At 40.2% G+C, this 23,486-nt stretch overlaps 1 protein-coding gene across 1 annotated transcript in view; it reads right to left on the bottom strand.

The window, feature by feature from the left end:
* Nucleotides 1-284: 284 nt before the first annotated feature.
* The window catches only part of SLC49A4 (solute carrier family 49 member 4), a 72,265-nt gene continuing 49,063 nt past the window's right edge, over nt 285-23,486 (bottom strand). The window contains exons 7-9 of the mRNA XM_075028789.1: nt 22,799-22,926; nt 12,056-12,238; nt 285-8,696 (exon numbers count right to left, since the gene is read on the bottom strand). Of these exons, the coding sequence (XP_074884890.1) occupies nt 8,581-8,696; nt 12,056-12,238; nt 22,799-22,926 (427 nt within the window). The 3' untranslated portion in view covers nt 285-8,580. The remainder of the gene's footprint in view (nt 8,697-12,055; nt 12,239-22,798; nt 22,927-23,486) is intronic.

The following is a 23,486-nucleotide window of genomic DNA, read 5'->3' as shown; positions in this document are numbered from 1 at the left end:
CCCCTGCTTCCTGGGGACCCCGCTGCCCCAGCCCAGCCCCTGCATCCCTCGGTCCGTGGGAACCCTCAGCCCAACAGCAGTGCCAGACCCCCACCCTAAAACCCCACTGAAAGCGATGGAAATCTTTCTGTTGACTGGGTTGGGTGTTGGATGAAGCCACATTCATTTAGACTAAGCAACTCCCATTTCGTAGCAGTATCTGCAGTAGTTTTCAGTGATATTATAGCAGAAATAAACTATTCCCTTGTATTTTCTTGGAATTAATGAACAGTGATGGCAGCACATCTGAGTAAACCTCTTTAATGTGCAACAACCAGTACGTAAAGTAACACGCACTTCATGGTCAGATTCCAGTTTTAAAAAGAAATGACACAGTGGATGTGTTACGTTGACAAGTATATAGTGGTTTCAACATTATTTTCTTAAAAATAAAAGTACATCACATTGGAATATTGCATACAAAAAGTAGAATTTGCCCTAAAATAAAATTTTATCAAATCATTTAAAAAATTACAAAAGTAAAATGCATACAAACTCCAGTAAAATTGAACAGTCTTACAGGTTGAGGATAGTTTACAAAGATGCTCTCCAACATGTAAAACCCTCTTCCTTCTCCATATGTTCATGCAGTTCAAAAAACCCAACTTTTAGGCGTGTCACATAATTAAAAGCTGTTTTTTCCACCTTATCAAGTACTTGTTTCTAAAATGCACAGTGGAAGACGTTAAACTTGGTAGAGGAAAAAGAGGTTTTAATCTAGCAAATATCATAGGCAGAGAAAATAAATGTATCTGGAAAATACATCGTTGTCCTGGGGGGGAGCAGCAGCTGGTGGCCGGCTGCCCATGGGGATGCCCTGCGGCTCTGCCAGCCTTGCTCAGCCCAGGTGATGGGTGGCAGCAGAAAGGCTGGGGCAGGCAGAAGAGATGCAGGCAGGAGAGGTGCAGGCAGGGGCCAGGGCGAGGGAACCAGCTCTTGTTTTCTTGCGGCTTTGACTGCACATCCAGGGCGTCCAGAGAGAGCCAGATACAGCCCAGGGTCACCGCACCTCCCGACCGCTCCAGGCAGACTGGCTCTCTGAGCATCCCTTCCCTAAACATAACTATTTCCCACCGGTTTGTTAATGCAACCTGTCCTGCCAGCGGGGTTTTCTATCCATGGAGTACATACTGTCTATGCCTTACAGATTATGCGGACCAGGCAGAGAAAACCAGGGTCTGCACTCCCCACAGAAGTCTCAAGGCTGAGGACATGCATCCCATTAAACAGGGTATTTCCCACGCCCTGCTCCAGCCCCCATCCCTCACAGGATCCCAAAGCACTTCCCAGCCCTGACAGCTGCGTGTCCCTGCCTGGGGAGGGACATGGGGCATCCCCCTCTCCTCTTACAGGTGGGGGGACCAAGGCACCCCCCACACAAGCATCCCTTCCCCAAGCCCCCGAGCAGCTCTGTGACCGAGCAAGCGCAGCACCCAGGCTCTCACTACCCGTCCCAGCGTTACACAAACCTGCACATCCCCTCTGCAAAGAAAAACATGGGGTTGGGGGTTTTTAGCTTTTACAAGCAGGTGGGCTAAGGTTGGAGAAGTGGCCTGAGCCTAAAAGGAAAAGCTCCCCATAAAGAAAAAAAGTGGTTTGCTCACGGTATTTTCTTCATGTAGCGATAAAAAGTGAGTGCAATGAGTCTGTCCAGATAAAACAGAGAAATCATATGGGGGAAGCCAGTGGGGAAAGAGACTGCAGAAGGAAAAGCTGTTATTGCAGGAAGAAAGTCCCACCTGCATTCTCTGCCACACCTTGGAAAACCAGCGCCTCTACGCCATGTGCCACAGCCATAGCTGTTCCTGTAGAACAAATCACGCCACAAACATAAAACGAAGGTCAGAACCTCCTTCTTGAGGAAGTAAAAAATGAGACCCTGCTAAAATTGGGCTGCAGAAGACATCCCTTCTGTGCAAATAACCCAGGTGCCCACCAATGTTGCACCTTCTGGGCATCCTGGCTGCAGTGCAGTGCTTCCCCTCTCCCCCTCTGCCCCGACCGCTGCCCCCCCCAGCCCAGGCACGAAGCTTCCCGCATTGCTGCTGGGGGCTGAGCAGCGGCAGGAGGAGTGCTGGGGCTGTGGGACCGGGTCCACGCTCCGGGCGGGCATGAATCGCTCCAAACACATTGTGATCCCAAGTAAAAGGCAGGAGCCAGCACATCTGTGCAAATATTTGCTTTTGCTTGTCAAAACTTTGGACAGAGTTACATTTCTTCCTCTATTTATTAGTTTCATCTGTCTTGAAACACAAACTGCAAAAATTATAAGCAGATTGACATCATCTTCTGACTTTAGTGGGGCTGCCACCTGCTCTGCAGCAATTCTCCTCTGCCGTCTGAAACGACAGTCCTGGAGGAAGGCAGGCAGATATTCCTGTGCCACCTACAACCCACCTCGCAGCAGTCATGGCTGCAGGGAAATGAAGGAAGCCTGTGTTGATACGATCTCTCACATGTGAAGCAGTAAGCCTGGAGGCTGTCTCTGTCGGAAGGGAGGCAGCAGCCACGAGGCGGCTTTTCTCCCTCCACATGCCCCCCTTCTCCTCCCAGCCCTGATGCTGGAGCCCACAGAGGATGATGAAGTTCTTGTTCATTTTGGCAGGGTCAGCATCTACCCTTGCACGACTGTGCATCCACGAGCACTGCTACCTCCTGGCACACACCAAATCCCTGCTCCCCAAGCCTGGCACTTTAACACCGAGAATGACGGCACCAACATCAAATACCAAATCTTCAGGTACGCTTTCATACCAGTGTAGCAGTTGTCTTGGCAAGTTATTACAACAATCCATACTTAGTCTAAAAGAAAACCCCTCAAAACTAATGAAACATAAAAATGTCTTTCTCATAGATACTTATTAAATATTTGCAAGTGACTCAATAGAAGAAATGAAAATGAACAATTAAAACCCTCCTGTCATAGTATTACAGGACAGTTATATCCACTGTGCAAACTGTGTAATTCCCATTCATATTTCAGTCAATCCTCACAATTAAATAGCACTTCAATTTCCAGTAACAGCCAATATATGCATATCAATCAATTCAGCTTGTTTATATTGCAGTGTAAGGCTACACAGCCACTTGCTAAGTTTACTGTAGAACAAGCCAGGCATTAACAACCCTGTCAACACAAAATTTCAAATTTTATATGGATTCAATCAACTCAACGCAGCCTTTCAGTGTTGAAATGCCCTCTGGAAATCCCCCCTCCCCTTACTCAGTCCATGAGCATGGCGCTTCCCCGGGTTACCAGTGCAAACACTGACACAGCCTGGGGTTTTCCAACTCCCTCCAAGATTAAAGACTTTCCACTCCCATTCATTTCAGCTCTGTCAGATGGTTGGGAATAACTCCATGATGCTATGAACCTGAATACCTAACAGGCATGGTGCCTATCAGCTTGGCCACTCTAGGTGTGGGAGCTAAAATTACAAGTTTCAGGCAAATTATAGTCTGCTCATAACAGACTATCTTCTCACATATGTATAAAATCCTTTGGGTCTGCACTTTCTTTCAGGTTGCATGATTTTCTAAAAATCACTATTTTTATGCATATTAAGTACACAGTCGGCCAACCCATCCCTCTAAAATTGGCTTGGGAGCATACAAGCTCTTCTCCATACCTCCAGCTCAGGGGAGCAGGTGGCCACACGGGAAGGCGAAGGAATCAAAAGGAAATTAATGGGTAACAGCAGTGACAAGAAACAGTAAACAGTGCCGTAAGTGGAGCCTACATCTACTAACCCTGAGCTTCCTCATTAGCAGCATGAAAGCCAGCACAGCTCTGCAGCTCACAAGAAGAAATGCCAGCAGCACTGGAAGCTGAACTGAGAGTTGTTACCAAGCCAAGCACAAACCTGAGGAGCGGCCCATACTTAAGAACTATTGAGAGAGAGTGGTCGCTACAGAGCATCCTTCCTAGCATTTTCAATATAAAACCTAGCACAAATACTTCTATGTTATGAGGCTCTGCACTGCTGGGAAAGAATGTTCTTCAGGGCCGTGAACTTACAGGCCACGAAGAGAAGCAAATAGCGTGACTTCCCAGGGCACCTTCCTCCGCCGGCAAGTCACAGGCCAAGCAGCAGCCAAGGTCAGCTGCTCTGCGGCAGTGCAAGGTAATGCCTCATTTAGATAAAAAACCCTGTTGTTACTGACTCAAAAGTTAGAGGGACTTAGAACTTTCACTAATTAATAAGATAAATATTAACTGGTTTGAGCCCACTCTGCACTACTGCTGATCGTATCAGCACTGCTTAGGGCTCTCCCTGCGGTCTCAAATTCTAACTTCTAATAAAGTGCAGAGTCCTGACAGCTCAGACCCTTCGTAAATCCAAACAAGGGTGGACCTAGTGATAACCCTTCTCAAAAAATATTCCCAAGGGTTGAGTTAGGTTACTGACAGGAAATGGACTGCTCCTCCACAGAAGGATGTTGCTGCTGGTCACAGATGGGGATAAAATATTTTTCAGAGATCTCAGCAAGCACATTTGCAATCCTCATGTCCATCCTGAGCCAGACTTGCTAATCTAATAAGATCCTAAAGCCTGAACACTGTATGGAATGCAGCAGCGTCCTGCACAACTTCAAGTAATTTGGGAGCAATCCTTTGGTTTTCACTCAGGCAGACTTCTGTCAGACTTGCTGGGAACTCTGGTTGAGCCTTGACTGCAGAACGGTGCCTGCAACCTCAGCACAGGTCTCCAGCAGAGCCCTGCCATGCCGCTCAGCGCTGGACAATGTCTCTATTTTGGTGCAGAGGCATTGAGGGCTGCAATTAAGACCACACGCTACAGTGCCCAAGACAGACACAGTGTATTGGGTTTGCATGGCAAGGTTTTGGTAGCAGGGGGGCTACAGGGGTGGCTTCTGTGAGAAGCTGCTAGAAGCTTCCTCCACATCCGATAGAGCCAATGCCAGCCAGCTCCAAGACAGACCCACCGCTGGCCAAGGCTGAGCCCATCAGTGACGGTGGTAGTGTCTCTGGGATAACAGATTTAAGAAGGTGAAAAAGTTGCTGCACAACAAAAAACTGCAGCCAGAGAGAGGAGTGAGAACATGTAAAAGAAAACTCTGCAGACCCCCAGGTGAAGAAGGAGGGGGAGGAGGTGCTCCAGGCACCAGAGCAGAGATTCCCCTGCAGCCTGTGGGGAAGACCCTGGTGAGGCAGGCTGTCCCCCTGCAGTCCCTGGAGGTCCATGGTGGAGCAGATCTCCACCTGCAGCCCGGGGAGCACCCCACGCTGGAGCAGGTAGATGCCCGAAGGCGACTGTGACCCTGTGGGAAGCCCACGCTGGAGCAGGCTCCTGGCAGGACCTGTGGCCCTGTGGAGAGAGAAGCCCACGCTGGAGTAGGTTTTCTGGCAGGACTTGTGACCCTGCAGGGGACCGACGCTGGAGCAGTCTGTGCCTGAAGGACTGCAGCCTGTGGAAGGGACCCACGCTGGAGCAGTTCGTGAAGAACTGCAGCTTGTGTGAAGGACTCATGTTGGAGAAGTTCGTGGAGAACTGTCTCCCATGTGAGGGACCCCATGCTGGAGCAGGGGAAGAGTGAGGAGTCCTCTCCCTGGGGAGGAGGGAGCAGCAGAGACAACGTGTGATGAACTGACCCCAAACTCCATTCCCCATCCCTCTGTGCCGCTGCGGGGGGAGGAGGTAGAGAATTTGGGAGTGAAGCTGTGACTCGGAAGAGGGAGAGGTGGTGGGAAAGTATTTTTAAGATTTGGTTTCATTTCTCATTATCCTACTCTGATTTGTTTGGTAATAAATTAAACTAATTTCCTCAAGTCAAGTCTGTTTTGCCCATGACAGTAATTGCTGAGTGATCTCTCCCTGCCCTTATCTTGACCCATGAGCGTTTCATTATATTTTCTCTCCCCTGTCCAGCTGAGGAGGAGAGTGATAGAGCGGCTTTGGCGGGCACCTGGCGCCCAGCCAGGGTCAACCCACCACACAGAAACTTCTACCAAAGCATCAAAGTTCAGGAGAGCAGTGAGCAATTCATACCGACTCAGAAGAACTATCAACAGGGTGTAAAACAAGATGTTCGCTCTTCTGCCTTGACTGTACGGAGAGTCTGCATCTGGCAGCACTGACAAATATTTTGAATTGTTCAATGCTTTCTGGAACAGAGGCAAAATAGGTTATAGTCTGAATACTGCCTGAAGTGCTTCTCCATCTTAAAATAGTCAGGACAGTGAAAGGATTAGAAATCTCTGTCACTCGGGACAGTGCCTGAGCTGTACAATTTTAATCTTAATATAGCTACAGTAAATTGCAGAAGCAGAGCTCTGAAGAGTCATCCGAGCTTGCAGTTCTGCCATGACAATGCAACTCCAATCAGACTCTTGGCAAGCGATCCTTGGTTTCAGAAGACAATAGGTAGCAGCAGCTACTGGATACAGCAACTATTCCAGGCACTAAAACACAGTAAAAAGAACTTGGACAGTTAATACCATTCATCTGAAAAACAGTAAGAGGATGATGCCAGCAGATCTGAAAGTTCTGGTTAGATTGATTTAGTTATCCCAATGTAGGTTAGTTCCATTCCTATAAAGACCCTGCTTCAAGACAGAAAAGATCATTTAGTAGCTGATATAGGCAATAAGCTAAGTCAATTTTCTGTTACTACAGTAAATACATCCATTGCTCTGAAAACATAAAAGCAGGGAACAGCTTGTTTTATTTTACTGCACACATACACTCCTGAGTTAAACGTATTAGTGGCATATTCTCTCTGCAAAAAAAGAGCAGACAGAATGAACGGATCCATGTCTGAAAGGTAGCGCTCAGTTCAGGGCTTATTTGAGTGAGCTTACAAGTGTTGGTGTCACCCCAGGGTGGCAGAGAAGAGCCCCGCACAGCAGCAAAGGGCATTTGATTCAGACTTCTATGGACTCAGAACCCTGCACACCAGCCTCCTCCAACATGCGCATGCACCCCCGTGCGATAAAATTGCTACAATAGGAAATCATTCATCCCCTGAAAAAAATTCATGTCACAGACAGCATATCTATGCGTTTCCATTCACGGCAGTGACTGGTTTAGTTACAAACAGTGGCATACCACCATCCAGAGATGCGATTACTTAAAATAAACCTATGTAAACACATACCCTTATATAACTTATATATAAATCTTTTATATATAAGTTTTATTTGTGTATACATAGATATAAATATGCACACATACACACACAAACACACACCCCTAACACAGAGTACAGAACACACACATGGAAATACTGTAAATGATGCTGAACTGAAATCTAAGAATATAATTAAGAAATTATTAGCAGGTTTAAAATTGAGTTAAAAAACTATTCAAAGTGTCTTTAATATTTATGTTCAAGTAAGGGCCAGAACGACCACAGGTTAGTACTGATAAAAAGAGCTGGCATTATATTTCCCATATTATGCCAAAACTCATGAGTTATTTCTCATTGTCAAACTCATTGTCATTTCGCCATCAGGGTGCCTCATCAACAAGAAAGATTTTTTTTTAGGAAACAGTGATTTTAAAGACTTGGGTTAACAAACAATATTGTTTCGTCACCCTCAGTCATAAACTAATCCCAAAAACCACACACACCTTAGAGTATCAGAAGAGAACTAGTGGGACTCAGACATCCACACCCACAGTATTCAGTTGCATGAACAGGTCTTCACAGTAAAAAAGGCAGTACCGGAGATGGGGGATGAAAACGTGACACAGTGGTGGCCTTTAAAACAGCAACATTTACCAAGAGTGACTCTCTAGTAAACTTCTGAGATACCACAGATGCTCCATATTCAGGAAATACAGAACCATGGTGGTATTTCAGAGGCGACTGTGGGTGCAAGTTGGGTTTCAGTGGCAGCTAAAGCTATCGTTTAGATGTGCTCCAGGGTGATAACAAACACCTCTAACAACACTGCAAGGATTGTTTGGGATATTTAGTATGGCTAAAAACCCTGGTACCAGTGTCTTATATCAGAAATCACTTTATTAGAATGTAAATGTAGTGTACAAGCACCAAATCATTTTAGTTTAACTGTTTAATGGACATTCATTATATAAATGACTAGCCATTTAAAAGAGAGATCCTTAAAAAAAGATTACCCCCCCCCTTTTTTTTTTTTTAATCTTTTGTTAAGATTATTCACTATTTCTATTCTGATAGAAGACTCTGAAGATTACTGGTACCCCAGTGTGTATAACCGTGAGTCGGCACACACACATGCACACACAACTGTACACCTCACTGCTACATCAACAGCCTTTTAAATAGAGAGCCCCAGCTCTGGCACCAGGACCTGTACATCCTATATATTATATTTGTGCATTTCAGCATCATTATCACCACTCAAGTTCCACGTTTATCACAAATCAAGGTGGTCTTGAACGTAAGAACAGACTGTCCCTCACCCTAATAAAACCGCGATTAAGTCTTGCAATTTCTTTGCTTTTCTGCTGTTCAGCTGTGCAAATCTAGGCAGATGTGCAGACTGCAAAGCTGACTTCCAGTCTCTTCCAACCCCTCACCAGTCCGGCATTATCACACAGAGACGACAACGTCGAGATAGAGTCTGTCGTAGGACTCGCGGAAGCACAGGATGAGGAGCAGGCTGAGCAGACACGATCCTGGCAGGCACCAGTTGAACCAGGAAAACTCTGTAAAGCAGAAAACAGACGCAACCTCAGAGTTATCAAACATGTTCCGTGTTTAAAACGACCAAAACTTTCACTGATGGCGGGTTTGAAGGAAATCGCTGTGTTCTGAACAAAATCCTGACAGCTCTCGATCGATACATGGTTAACATGGTCTATGAGACTTCCCCATGGACACCTTATGTATGTGTGTGTATATATATGTAAAATATATTAATATATATATTATATATATACATTTTTTATATATATATATATATATATGTAAAACCAATGCCTCCAGCTAATGTTAATCCTCCTTATTCAAACTGTCAGTGGAGAGAACAGGGGGAGGAAATCTATCATAGCTAATGGAGAATAAACCACTTCTGAAGACTCTACTCATTAGTTCTTTGATTTCTATGGATTGAAAACTAAAACAAATTAAAAGCATAAGAAGAAGCAGGATTTGATTTTGAATCAAACCTGCTACAAGGTATAAGGAGGGAAAACCAATTGCTCAGAAGAAACTTGTGAGTAGCACAATCAATTCAATTTGAAACTAGTTGCACAAACAGCTCCTCAGAAGCCTCTTTTTAGCTGTTACACGTAATGTACTGCTCTTAAAAGCTTGTGTTCCACATTCAAGAAATCCTATCGTCTGATATTTGACTACTAATTAGCAGTTTTACTCAGTTCTTTTTTTTTTAAAGAAGTGCACCACAATTTCCTTTTTTTTTTTTAAAATCTGTCAATTTACTGAAGAAACGTTAATTTTACTGGAGATGGTGTTTTATCTTTTTTTCCCTAAGTTTCCTTTATTATTATTATTTATTTATTTTTACAGAATCTAAACTCTCCTTCAAGGTCTGTGTTAATCAAAATCAAGACTTCAGCACTACTACTTTCTTAAATCTGTAATTTCTATTGCTAAAACAAAAAGCACAATTTATATTACACAATGCAAAGGACAAAAGTCAGAAAGCCTAAAAAAATCAACCTTCCAAAGCCAGTAACCTTCAACAACACCCTCCCTCATCCAGCAAAAACCCTTACAGATTTGTTTAGGCAGTAATCTTATTAAAACCTTAGTAAAATTTTTGTAAGCTTGGAGAAGACCATGTTATATGATGCCAGAAGTCAATAGGCAAACGCTTTGCTACTATTTTCCTTATAATACTCTTGCTTAACTGGATTAAACAGACTTTAACCCAAATATTCTAAAAGACCAAATTTAACTTGTGAATCCTTCGAGTCTTTTGTAATCCAGAATTTGTGACAGCATGGGCAATACATACTAACACATTGATTGTGTGAACCTCCAGGTCAATTTGCTTTTGTTTTTCACTTGGAAGTCCCTGCAGAAAAGGCAAAGGAAACTGCATCCAGAAGCTGTGGCTTTGGGTCTCAGGGCACAGTACCAGCAGGGAAGCTGAGCTTTAGAAAGGTTTACATCTCCACTGTGCTAGCTGGACCAAAAATCTTCAGTGCACTGGAAAGTTTCCAGGGCTTGGCTCTTTCACAGCCTTTACAATATCAGAGTATGAAGAGGAAAAGAGAGAAATCCGAATTAAAACTACTGAAGATTATTTGGCCTAAAAAAGCAAGACCGAGGGAACAAGATGAATTTGACTGAGTTCTGGTTTATCTGTAAGCTTCTTAAATGCCATTAGAAGATGTATTTGAATTAAATGAAAGACAAATGTTTAAGATTGTTATCTACATTCTAAAGGATTTTTTTATCAAAGGAGCCAATAGCACCCACTGGCATTGATCCCTCCCAGTGATCACGTGTGCTCTTGTACTTTTGATCATTTGTGAAACTGCATCATGGAGAATGGATTGTCCTAAGCACAAATTACTTTATATATTTTTTTTTTCCTTTGAAGAAATAGGGAAAATCTTCCAAGTGTATGAATATACTACTTTCAGGTTTATCCTTACCTGCATGTACTGATACCTGCTAGGGAAAGAAATACTAGAGACAAAAAATGGGTCCAAATACCCTATTTATAAAGGAACAAGTTTATCATATTCCTTCAGTCAGAAGTGAGACTCTGTATTCCCATCCTCAATTATGAAGTAAATCTAAACACTGGATTGTTACTCTGAAAAATGCTGAAAAAATTCTCAGAATATTCTGCATAATCTTTTTAGTTCAGTTCTAAATGTTGGAAATAATAGTATATGTGAACAAAAGTTCACACCAATGAATCATAAAAGCATTCTTTAAAACGTAAAGACTAAACATCACACCAATCAAGGCTAGCAGGGATGGAATTCAGATTTTACAATGATGCAGTTCAATGTCAGTATCAAAAAAAACCAGAAAACCAAAACCCCAAACATTTCTCTCAGTTTGTGTTCACAGACCACCATTTGGAACAGAGTTGTTAGCCTGCTTGTGATTCCCTGGCAGAAACACACAAAAACCACACTGAAAATTTGCCCCAGGCTGTAACCTTCATAATTTCAAGCACAATTCATTCTGAAATTTGTCAGTCTCCTCTTAGTTATAAAACACACCATATTAAGAAGTACAGGCACTCATGATAATATATAAAAGCTCACAATTTCTAATGCTTTCAAAGCAGAAGTAAAACACTGCTTTACAAATTTTGCATCATGAAGCAAATGTTTACCACAGCAACAAAATACAAACCAAAAATCTGCACGTTTGAAAACCATTATTAAAGACCACTTCCCTTTGAAAGCAAGATGGGTTCTTATTTTACACCTTAAAGTAATAATATATGTTATAGCCTAGTAAATAGCAAGTTGAAAATTAGGGTTATGAGGAAGCAAATAATACTTGAGAGTTGAGAAAGTCTGAAGAAGTTGATGAAAATGTCAAGCAAACCACTGTTGTGCCTGATTAGGCCACTGGATTATCTAAAGGAATGAATATTTCATCTCTGAGCAGTGATCAACAGATGCTCTCTCCTCTGCAATGGTATGTCCAACCCACTGAACGGAGCTGACCAGAAATGGAGCATTTCTTCTTTGCCCTTCCTGGGCAATAAAGTTATACCCCAAAGCATGAGATTGGCTTAGTTTTATTGTGGTTTTGAACACCCACAGATACAAACATCATTAATGGTCACATTACCTGGGCCTTTATAAAAATATGACAACAGTGTGCATCTTGAAGGTTTCTGGTTACAGCAAATTCTAAGTGGAATATGACTATATGCATCTTGCACTAAAGCATTTCATTAGCATGCATATAGAAAAGAACAATTAAAGTTCTTCTCCTTTGCTGCTACATAGGGGGATTCAAACATTTGATTATTAACAGAAATTGTATGTGCAAATCCTCCCTTTACTGACAAGGGTATGTCTTAATGGAGAATTATATTTTCAAAGTAACTTATATTTCTTACCTGTATGGTAAAATGTGAGGAAAAACAAAAGCACTCCCATAAACACATTACTCAAAAAGGTGACAACTCCGCAGGTAATTCCTTCTGGAACAGGGTAGACTGTCTCCACAAAGAGCTCAAAGAATATTGGTACGCTGCTGTTGAGGAAAATACCCAACAAAATGCAGGATGTGTACAGTGTAGCTACAACAGAAACAAAAACAGTTATTAATTTCATGCTGGCATTTTTTCCCCCTATTCAGAGCTGCCAAGAATACCAATACTTGAGTAACTGAAAAATGCATAGACTTATTTTTGTCCTCTGTGTATCATAAAGCATATCACATACCACTAGTTTTAGGCAGAATGCATGCATTGATTTGGGGTGGGGAAAAAAAAATATCAGAAATACTGATTTTTTTTTTTTAAACACAACCTGTGAAGACACATTCAGTAATTTGGAATTCACTTGTAAGTAAAACAAACAACTAAATTATGAATGCAAAGCATCACCTACAGTTTGATTTACCTCTGAAATGAACAGAAACTATTGTCCTATGCACAATTAGGAAAGGGAGCAATTAATGCACCAAATTGGAAATGGACATGGATTAACCTTTTGACTTAGCTCTAAAGGTCAAAACTAATTTTGCTTCCATTTTACACATAAATACTAATGATCTACCAGATATCAAGACATTAGTATTCAGCACTGTCCAAGCTGCAACATGTTGAATCCCTTTTGGCTTCAAAAAGAAATGAAGGGCACCCGGCGCCTGGCAGGAACGGGACCTATTTGATAATGCAGATTATTCACTGCTGTACAACAAATTCTTTTTCTTGGACAAATCAACAGAAGAATAAAGACATTTCTTCAGTAGCCTCAGGTATTTTGTTCTACAATTTCTGACACCGCCAAATAATTTACAGTGCTTAATATCTCAATATAGATACTTAATATACCTATATTATCTATTAATAAACCTATTACAACCATTTCTGAAAAAAAGAAAACTTCAGAAGAATTTAGTACCTATGCAGAAATGTAAATAAGTCTTTGCTGACTGCTGTCTTGGGAGGGGGAAGACTTCCTAACCTGCAGCCTCAACAACCTGAGGTTGCTGATCAAGTAAAAAGTGTAAGGAAATGATTAGATGGCTTGGAAAAAAAAAAGAAAAGTCTGGAATAATTTCTGAGGTTTCCACCAAAATGACAAGCAAAAGTAAAGAAAAACTTTTCAGATACAAAAGTGTTACCAAGTCATAGGGAAATTATTTATAGCATCTTTTCACTGCAGTATGGTACAAAATCCTTAGACAATTTTTTTTCATATACATATATATGTTTATATAAAATAGAAACTGCATGTTCACATTTTCAGTTTAATTTACATTCTTGTGTCTTGGAAAGGGGAGAACTGAAACAGCTCTGCTTCATCTTCTGTTAAGCATTGCTCAAGCTTTCAACTGAGAAACTGTAAGGAAGCAGGAAACTTCCAGCTTAAAAAAAAAATAAATTAAAAAAAAAAAATCACTGTTTCTTAAAATATGAAGAATCATGGAAAAGAGATAAAGGCACTAAGAAGCAGAAAGGGCTAGCTATCAGATCCTCCATTTGATGTGGTTTGCTTCCAAGGCACAAAGACGTATTTCTTTCTCTACAGAGGATTTGCCTGGCCAGGAAAAAGAGGACAGAAGCCCCAGCCAGAAAGATGATATAGACAGCATGACTTCAGGAGGGACAGCTGGCCCCTGCCTTTTTTTAATATACCAGAATGTTCTGAGTTGTTAAGAGAAAAAAGAAAGAAAAAAAGAACTAATAAACCATGGTAACTTTTCCAACTCTCAAATTCTCTTATTAAAAACTGCAGAATAAAAGTCAAAGAAATTGATGTAAGGTATGTTCAAGAGTTGTCAGAGAGGAAGGAAAAAAACAAACCAGTATTAGGATGCTCTTCCCAATGGGCTCTTCTAGCTAACACTGAAGAACTGATTCCCTAGTTACAAGATCCATAGATTTTTGCTGCAAGTCCCCATCAGTATTTAAAATTTCATGAACCTCTCTTTCAACTCCTGTTTACCTCAAACACCACTGCACATTGTTCTGTCTCTAACTGCTGTCAGGTGTAGCCAGCAAATCCAAACATATTCAGCTACTTGAAACTTTTGTGTTGGCTTGAGAAACCAACACGTAGATGAAACAGAAGAATCTCTTAAGACAAATGAACATCTGTCCCTCATTACAATCAATTGAAGATATCTACAGATAACTACTTGTAACTTCTGGAGAACATTTTCAGAACTTTCCCTAAAGAAAAGAAGGTGGTAGCCAGCTGTAATTTTGTATCAGAAACTCAAACAGTGGAAATAGTTGTGAAGCTGCTGAAAGCCACAACAGCATCACTGAAAGTGGAGCTGCATACAGAGAGTGCCAGAGGCAATACCTCTGCAGAAAGACCGAAACCTCTTCCATAAAAAGCAACAGCTGGGAAAGAGGAATCATGTGTCTCTGAGTAGAGGCAATCCCTAGATGTATATTTTCCAGAAACTTAGATTCACTTGAGATGAAGGCAAAAATACACATCTAAGATTATCAGTCATTTAAAAGATCAAGACTTCAAATTTCAGTCAATACAGTAGATGCCAGAGTTTCCATAAAACAAACAGAAGCCTTCAAAATAAATTCAATAGTTTAAAATATGCTAGTTGAATTACATCATTGCTCATCACTTACTAAAATGTATTAAGCAAACAAGTGCAATAACTCTATACTTTAGCAACTACACCCTTACATTTCCTTGTCACAACAGCTTGCCTCCGTCATGCAAATACACCCATCAGCACACACCTCACACTTCCATACTACCATGAGCAAAGCAGCTTTAACATTGCCTTTTGGTTCTCCCCAAAGTATTACCTGCCTCCTGTGTGCACGCCAAAAACTGCCAGCTGAATACCAATGACATCACTTCAGCTGAGATCAATCACAGGTACTTATAAAACAGGGTCTATGTATATGTACACACATATTTGGAATTAATAAGCAGAAATGTCAAGGCAAAAGGACAGGCAGAATAGAGCGTCCAGTAGATGCTGATTTAAGTTGTAAGATCTAACGGAAATGACAGCTTTTAGCTGGCAAACCACAAAAAGAAGCTCTGAAAGTGAAGGAGATGTGTACATCTGAAAGCCTCCCTTAATAGGTATATATTGTAGTGATGGGAAAATATTTTTTATTTCATGTTCCTGTAAATCATCCAGGGTATTCCTGAGTGCTATACAAATAAGGTTATTCCATTAACTTGGCAATTAAGTCACAAATCCAATTGGTCAATTAGACAGAAAGTCAAAGATAAGATACGCAGTTTCAAAAAATAAGTTACAGGAAGAAGTCAGGTAAGAGTTCAAAAGTGTTTTTTGCCTCCTGTTTCATACAGTAAACAGGACATCTCATATTCCAGCTCATGGGCAACAAGATACTCTAGCAGGGAGAACACCACCTATTAACAGAGACCATTTACTTTCCATTACAGTGACCTTGCATCGAACGAACACAAACAATTACCAAGACTTTATACTGTAGAACAGCTGCTAAAGTTACAGTGAATGTTTTTTCAATTAAGACAATCTTGATGACAGTCATTGGAAATTAATATAAGGATATGAAAGTGCTGACAATAATTAAAAAAAAAAAAAAAAAAGAAAGAGGATTTACCAAGAAGCTAATATTATGTCCTAAAGCCTAACAAGAACAAACAACTAGCTTGGATAGGCATACATTGGGGAAGCATGTCATGCTATTAGTATGAAAAAAGATCACTTTTACTTAGGAAAAGGAATTAACTGCCTATGAAGCTATGCACAAAGTTGTGCACCCGAGACAGTGGCAGCTGTGGACATTAATAAATAATGGAACCGGGCTGGGCTTCTTTAAACTATTTTGATTAATGTTGTGTTTTAAAGACATTTGTGTGAATTAAGCAGCTATTTCTCAGCCTGGCCACTGCAAAAAGATGAGGAAAGGCAAAACACCCATCCGAAGCACAGCTGCTTCAGAGAATTGGCCTGGAGCTGCCACAGCAGGAGGCTCAAGCTAGGCTGTGTCACGTCATGTTCATGCTTGAGGTGTGAGGCAACCCATGCTATTCCCTCAGTGCTCATTCTCCTCCTGGCCAGGAAGGAAGCGAGGAATGAAATATGCCTTGATAATAGCACTAGAGATGTTACCAGTTAGATGAAGCAAGGTACCAACTAGGGACTGATGGTGATACAGTGGCTTAGCACAAGAAGGAGAAAAAGCAGTAAGAAAGAAGGTTCCTTTCTGGCTTCCTATCCCCTGCAGGTCTTCAGCTACCAGATGGCAAATACATGCCTGTATCCCAGAAACAGACTTTCTTTTCTCCCAGCCACAAGCTGTGGCAAAAGCTTTATACCAATTAAAAAAAAAAAAAAATTAGGAAAAAAAAATAATTAGGAATTCAAACAGCAATGTGATTTAAATGACAGTGTACACTTGGTGTCCCCAGATGAGCTTCCAACACAGCAGAAGGAGTCTCAAGTACCTCTGACATCCAAACAAGTTCCCAGAACTTCCCAGGAGGTTCTGCAACATGTTTAGCAATTTACTCTTAAATTATACCATCACTAAATGTATAACTACAGAGCCCGATCCAAACCCAAATGAAATTAATGAAAGGACCTCCACTGATGTAAATAGTTCTTACCAACCCATTGGCATGTACATCTTGGCTGACTTTTAACAAAGAATATGAAATACTACCATTTCTTAAGGAAAAAAAAAAGTATTTTGCAGATAAATTTACAAAGTAAATGCAGACACTGTAGAGCAGTATCAAGTGCAAGCAGGTGGTACAGTATCTTCTTCCAAAGTCCTCAGTATCTTCTTCCAAAGTCCTGTGCCAGAAACTCTTGAACTCTGTACATTTTGTAACAGTTCTCAGACAAACTGAGCCAAGATTCACACAAAGTTCGTATGGATAAACAGGAAAGTAAATACAACTGAGTATGTTCTCTTGGGTGCAGCATACAATTTAAAGAAAAACCTACTGAGATCTAGGGCACTTTGTTATTGCCCATTATAACAGTATCCCAAATGCCAGAATGAAAGGATAATGCTTCATGTGGATGCATGCCTCGTTGGCTTTAGTACTTTAGTAGGCCCATCAATGATCTGAACAATTCAAAGTTCATTCCTACCAAACTCTCTGAAGTCTGTTAAAGTGGAATGAAACTTCCCTATAATTTAATTCTTGCTACTGGCCATGGTAAGAATAGTCATGGAAGAAATCCCCCTTAATTTTTCCATGAGAAATGTGACTCCCTCAAGGTAAGACAGTAATTTTTACTGTAATTCATTTATAGGAATAAAAAACACAATAGAGGAAGGATGTCCCTGTAGCGCACATTTATAACATCAGTATGTTTCATTGCCTGGATTTCCATTCCAGCACGCGTTGATCAAATTCTTTTCTCATGATATAGTTATGAAAGTAACCAAAAATCTGATCAAATTGGATTTGTTCTATATAATTCCCAAGACAAAAGCAAGTGGAACTTGCTTTGAAAGCAGAGCATTCACTTTGGAGAACTAAAAAGTCAAGAAATTACTGAGTGAGCCTCAAAAAAAAAATAAAAGGGCAGCTGGAAATAATACAATATTTGAGGCTTGCTATCAATGGATATTTGAAGTGGCCAGATTTATAGATATTCATCCCTCAAAGGCTCCTCCCAAATTTCAAGCATTGTAGGCTATTTAACACTGGGGTTTTTAAATGCTTTTAAATAAAACACTTAAATAAGTTTTTCTTTAAGCACTCTTCTATCTGTGGATTTACAGAAGCCTTCAGGAAGTTAAAGGTCATTATTCCCATCTTATGAGTGCAAAAAGCACAACGGAAGTGGGGGTAATGATTTGCCCACAGCCATAAGCAGGTTAATGCTGAAGCTAGAAAAAGAAATGTTTTCAGGCCACTGTTTTATCCTCTGGTATCCCCCTGCCTTATACTTACCAAGCACATCTAGTTTATAGTAAAGAAATTAAACTCAAAGAATAAAACAATCAGTATTAAATCATTAACATCTCTCTTTTTCAATACTATGCCTTGTAGATGAGGACAGGGAGACAGATGTGTTTATAATGTTCAGTCTGTTGAACCTGAAAATAAAGTGTAGGTTGCTTAACCTAAATATAGTCATCAACTCATGGAGTTGCCACCCTATTCAGAGTATCTGCCATGCAGCACTAGAAAAGAATTTGTAAAGCAAAATTCTGCTGAATGTGCTCATAAATATTAGAATATTCTTGATATGCTATGCTGAAAACATTCAATCTAAGCTGCGAGCAACTAGCGTTGCATATCAATTTTTGGAAAATGCTAGTATTTGTATCCAGAGATACCACCAGCAATACAAAGTGGCAAGATACTGAAACTGGCAATACAATGCCTTACACAATTATTTTGGGTCAAAGTATCCCATTGTACATAAATTCACATAATGAAGTTCAGTACAAAGCAAACTAACAATAAACTTGGCACAGAGAAACAGATCAGCAGCTGCATTGGGAATTCAATGGAGAAAACTATTTTAATGCTCAATGTGTACATAAAATTGTCTTTGAAACTTGCCGAAAAATGCAAATAATATACATTAAAATTAAAATTTCTTAAAAGAAAATTCAAGCTTGCTTAAAATATAAACCGATTCCAGAATCAAGGGTTTTTAAGAGCTGTGATTAGCTGATGAGAGGTGTTTTAGACAGATGATATAGTAGCTATGATGACACTATATCATTATAGCCTTACTTCCTTTTTTTTTCCACACTGGCAGTTATAGTTCATACACATGACTCCGAATACACTTTTTATAAAATCTTTTGGAGATACATTAAGAAGTCAGCAAATGACAGAAAACTTGTCTTGCTCTGTGGCAGGAGGAAAAAACTGAGCATATTATGATAATGCAGAGCAACGCATGCATTACACAATACAAACAATGCTAAACAGCATCATTTAAAGAAAACACAAAGCAGTCATTGATTTTTAATATCTGCATTAAAGGTCCCCATTCTAAGTAATTACATTTTGTAGGAAATATCTTTAGATGATGTCGTGCCTATTTACAAGGAATTAGGAGAATATTACACAAACAAGTACAGGAAAAAACATTTTGCTGTGACCATTTTTTCAAATACAATTCCTCCCCCAATATTTAAACCAGACATTACTACAACTGCTACAAAGAATACTGATTAGAAGAATGGGGTTGTTTGTTTGTATTTTAATGACAAGCCTTTAGAGATTTTCTTCCCTTTCCTTTAGGTGAATAATTGGCCAAACTCCCTCATCTTTTTAGCATTTCAAAAGCCTGCTTGTGTGCAAACATTCCCACCTGAGCGCTTACCCTGTAGACCAGGTGAGAGAAGACAGGCAGAGGGTTTTCAGAAGGGGAATGAGCATGTATGCCACACAATATCCACATGCTAAAGGAAAAGACTACATTTGGACCTGGGAAAACCACTGGCAAGGTCTACCTACGGATGCAAACTTTATTCGTGGGTCAAGCAGCTGCCAGGTGAGATGACGTGGATGACGATGTTCTCTAACCAGCGTTCACCTCGAGGGTGAAGCCCGCCTTAACCCCTGGGCCAGCACAAAGACTCCCATGAGGTATCTTGCTTCCTCATCAAAATGATGGTCCTGTCCCATGGAAGAGCTCTCTTTTAACTGTACCAGCAGTCCCTCAGGTCATGTGGATATTTTTAGCAGTTTCTAGGTACTGCTGAAGATGGCAACGCTTGTGGTTTTGCAGGGAAAAGTCTGACTTGCTCAAGAGAACTTCAGAGGCAGGGCAAGAGAGAAGAGGGAAGCCCCTCACAAAATGGGAGGTAGATGGTTGGAAGGGAAAACTTCCTTGCAAGATCAAGTGTACACTCCTGCAAGTTTCCACAACAGTCAGTTTTGAACCCTGCCCGCTCTGCCTCAGTATCTGAATAAGGCTGAAAGTGTGGACCGAGATCCATCCCTGGCTCTGTAGTCCCACCAAGCCACTTGTGCTCTTTGCCACAGGACAAGAAGAAGTTGAGGAGCCTACTACCTTCTGGCAACATCAAACCCTGTTGCCCTCAGTAACACAACAAACCCTGCTTTGCACCAGGTGTTCAGTGATGCCTGCAAAGTTGCTCTGGGATACAAAGCATTAGATGGACCTCTTCTAAAAGAAAAAGGAGAAAGAAAAAAAACAAAGGAGGGGAAAAAAGGAGAAAGAAAAGAAAAAGGAGAAGAAAAAGAAAAAAAAGAATAGAAAAAAAAATGATGGCTGCTTTTGTTTTGCACATCTTCCAGCTCTACAAAAACACACAGTGGATAACTACCTGGAAGTCCACTGTCAACACTGGTCCATTGAGTATGCAGAGTGACTTCCACCTTAACCAGCTACCTCAAATCACTTCCCAAAGCTGCCAGCCAACGGTCTGCATTTGACCTCCTACATTTATACTCTGATATACTCTACATCGCAAACTTTTAATTAAAAGAAGAAAAAAAAAAAGTTCATCCAAGTCAATTCAAATGTACTGTTTCTCCCAATTACTGTGGAATGCAGAGGTCATCGTCATATTGCATCATTACATTGAGGAATAATCTAGCATGAAGTCCTATAAATTAGCTTAAATAGCTTGTGTGTTTTCATCCGTAACAGCATATTTCATAAAGATATACCACTGCTTTTCTGTGTACAAGGATCTAAATTGAACAGGTGCATTACCTCTATTTTATATGAACTTTAATGAGAAAAGGCTGATATGACCCCCCCCCCCCCCCCCCCCCCCCCCGCCAGCCTATCTGTGAACTTTAAACATTATGCCACAGAAGAAAAAAGAGATCTTATTTGGTGGCTGCACATTAGGCCCTGATGCTTTAGACTGCCTTTTTTTGAGGAATGCACCATATTGCTGGCATTTCTATCCAAAACAAGCTTGTGTTTTATAGAAAAGGGTGCAACATTTACAGTGACATATATAAGAACAGCACAGACAGAAAACTCTAAAATATAATTTACAACTCAATCTAAGGAATCATCCATTTTAAAAGAAACGATAACTGCATGAAAAGAACAACCCAATCCCTACATTTTTATCAAGGGATGCTAGTTTAGGATACTAACCCCAAATACCTTACATACTTTTATGTACTGACAGTGGATTACCTTTCCAAAAAAAACACACCCAAGCCCATAACACACCTACATGCTATAAACAAGTAAGAATTCTTCTAGAACCTACACTGCATGCTGAGTTCGTTACAAAAAATAAAATAAAATCAGAGACAGAGCTCCATCGGTTTTGTTTTGGATCACTGGTGAGTACATACGTAATAACTTTCACCTCTTGAAACCTCTCTACTTCATTCATATGCATAGACTTGAAGAAACATTTACGTGTTTGGCTTGTTGCATCAATTCAGAGGATAGAGTTACTGTAAAAATCCACATTACTGCAGGCTTGTAGCGATGAAGCAGACAAGCACAAGAAACAAGCTTTTATTGCATTTATTTTAGATTTGATGGAAAAGAAAAGTGTGGTCATTTGGTATGACAAAAGCCACCATGAAATTTGATTTGTTCATCGATTAAATTGTTTTATTTAAGCAGAAATTTTTTTTTTTTTAAGTTGAAATTTCAAGGTAAGTCACAGATTTGACCTATCCATCCAGATGGTGTTTCTCCTGAATTGATCATGTATTTCAATTTGCTGTACCCACTTTAGCTTATAGTTGTGACATATGCAATGCACCAAGGACACTTACTGAAACTCAAAGTTGAGTAAAACAGTATTTTATATACTACTCTCCACACCAAGCTCTCAATTAAAAGTGGGAAAACCCACAATTTTCATTTCTCCTATAATGCATAAACTTGCCTATAACAAAGATGGCACTTTATTAAAAATGGATTTACAGAATTCTTGAATAAATATTTTTAAAAATCTCGATGGCTTAGTTTTACTGTAACTCATTACTCTGTTGAAGGTCTTGGAATCACAGGTGGATCAGTCCTTTGGTGCCGATAGTAAGGTGAAGGACAGATTTTTAAGAACTAAGCAGTGCTAATTTTCAACTAAGGGTATAGCTCGCTGGCAGCTTGAGTAGACCTCTGAGCTTTTCCCCCACTCCTGAAAACAGCTTTTTTCCCCATCTTTTTGAGGAGCAGGTTGAATTAATTTTGTGCTGGAAGAGTTCCCTGAACCTGCATGCAGGTGCAAAAGAGAGGACAGCACAGTGCAGGGATAGATTTAGATGGCTGAAAATACTATGGGTCACTTTGGTTTGAACTGCACCACGTGTTTCCAATAATTAATATAAGTTTCAAAACCCTAAATTCCCACATGTCATCATTTCTTATATGCAATGCTACTCCCATTCAACTGATTTTTCTAGGTTTATTTCTCACCTCTGTTATTTCAAAACAAAACAGAAAAACACTCAGTCCCAAAAATCAATTTTAAATTTATATTCTGGGTTCTTATTATTGGGTTTTGCTACGTTTTAATCTTTTTATGAAGTTATTCAAAGCTGTTAAAGATATTTCAGATTCAATAGGTTTTCTAAAGCCTTTTTTTTTTTGTCTTGGTAAAACTACTGTATTACTAAAGATACCAAACCAGGTTATAATACAGTTGATTTAAGACTGCAAATATGTGCCTGCAATACCAATTATAAGTAATAGGAATTAAAATCATTGTCGATACCTGTGGTTAAAGGCAGATGAGTGACACTAGTTAGACAGGTGAGAGTGAACCAGGTTGATGCTAACGTTGCTCCAGATAAAAGCAGCAGCAGTATGAACTTCAGCATGCCCCTGATAAAATCTGCAAATCTAAAATAAAAGCACAGATCAGAGCACTACAAATGCTGATTTTCATATTATTTAAATGTGATGCTTGACAATTAATTCAGTATATTGGAGGCTATAAAAACAATTCAAAAATAATTTCTCATTTTCAGAAATAGAAAAAAGGCATTTTTATAGAATGGTGATATTTCTAGCTGTCAAGCTGAAGAGCCATGGATTTTTTAGCTGTCACAAAATAACAACCAAACCAGAACAATTCTCAAGGAATCAATTGAAAACACTTGGTATAGAGGAAGGGTGGTTTTTTTTCTTCTGCATTTGTTGGACACAACATCACACCACTACTTATATTGCTGTTTTGTCAGCGTTTGCCAGTCTCCCTTGGCAGACACACCACTCAATTAGCATATGAGGAGGTTGCTGCATTTCATTCAAGACATAGTTAAGTGTCAAGATTCATTCCTGTAGGAAATGACAAAACTCAAAATACCAGAATCCCTAGATCGAAGATGACAAGGAACAGCTTCTGAACCCTTGGATGCATTGGTGATGAAGCTCTTGATGGCTTACGCAAAGCAGGAACT

The sequence above is a fragment of the Buteo buteo genome, chromosome 5 (genome assembly GCF_964188355.1).
Source record: "Buteo buteo chromosome 5, bButBut1.hap1.1, whole genome shotgun sequence".
Classification (NCBI taxonomy): Eukaryota; Metazoa; Chordata; class Aves; order Accipitriformes; family Accipitridae; genus Buteo; species Buteo buteo.
The sequence above is the reverse complement of the archived record's forward strand: the minus strand, read 5'-3'. Positions and strand labels throughout refer to the sequence as shown.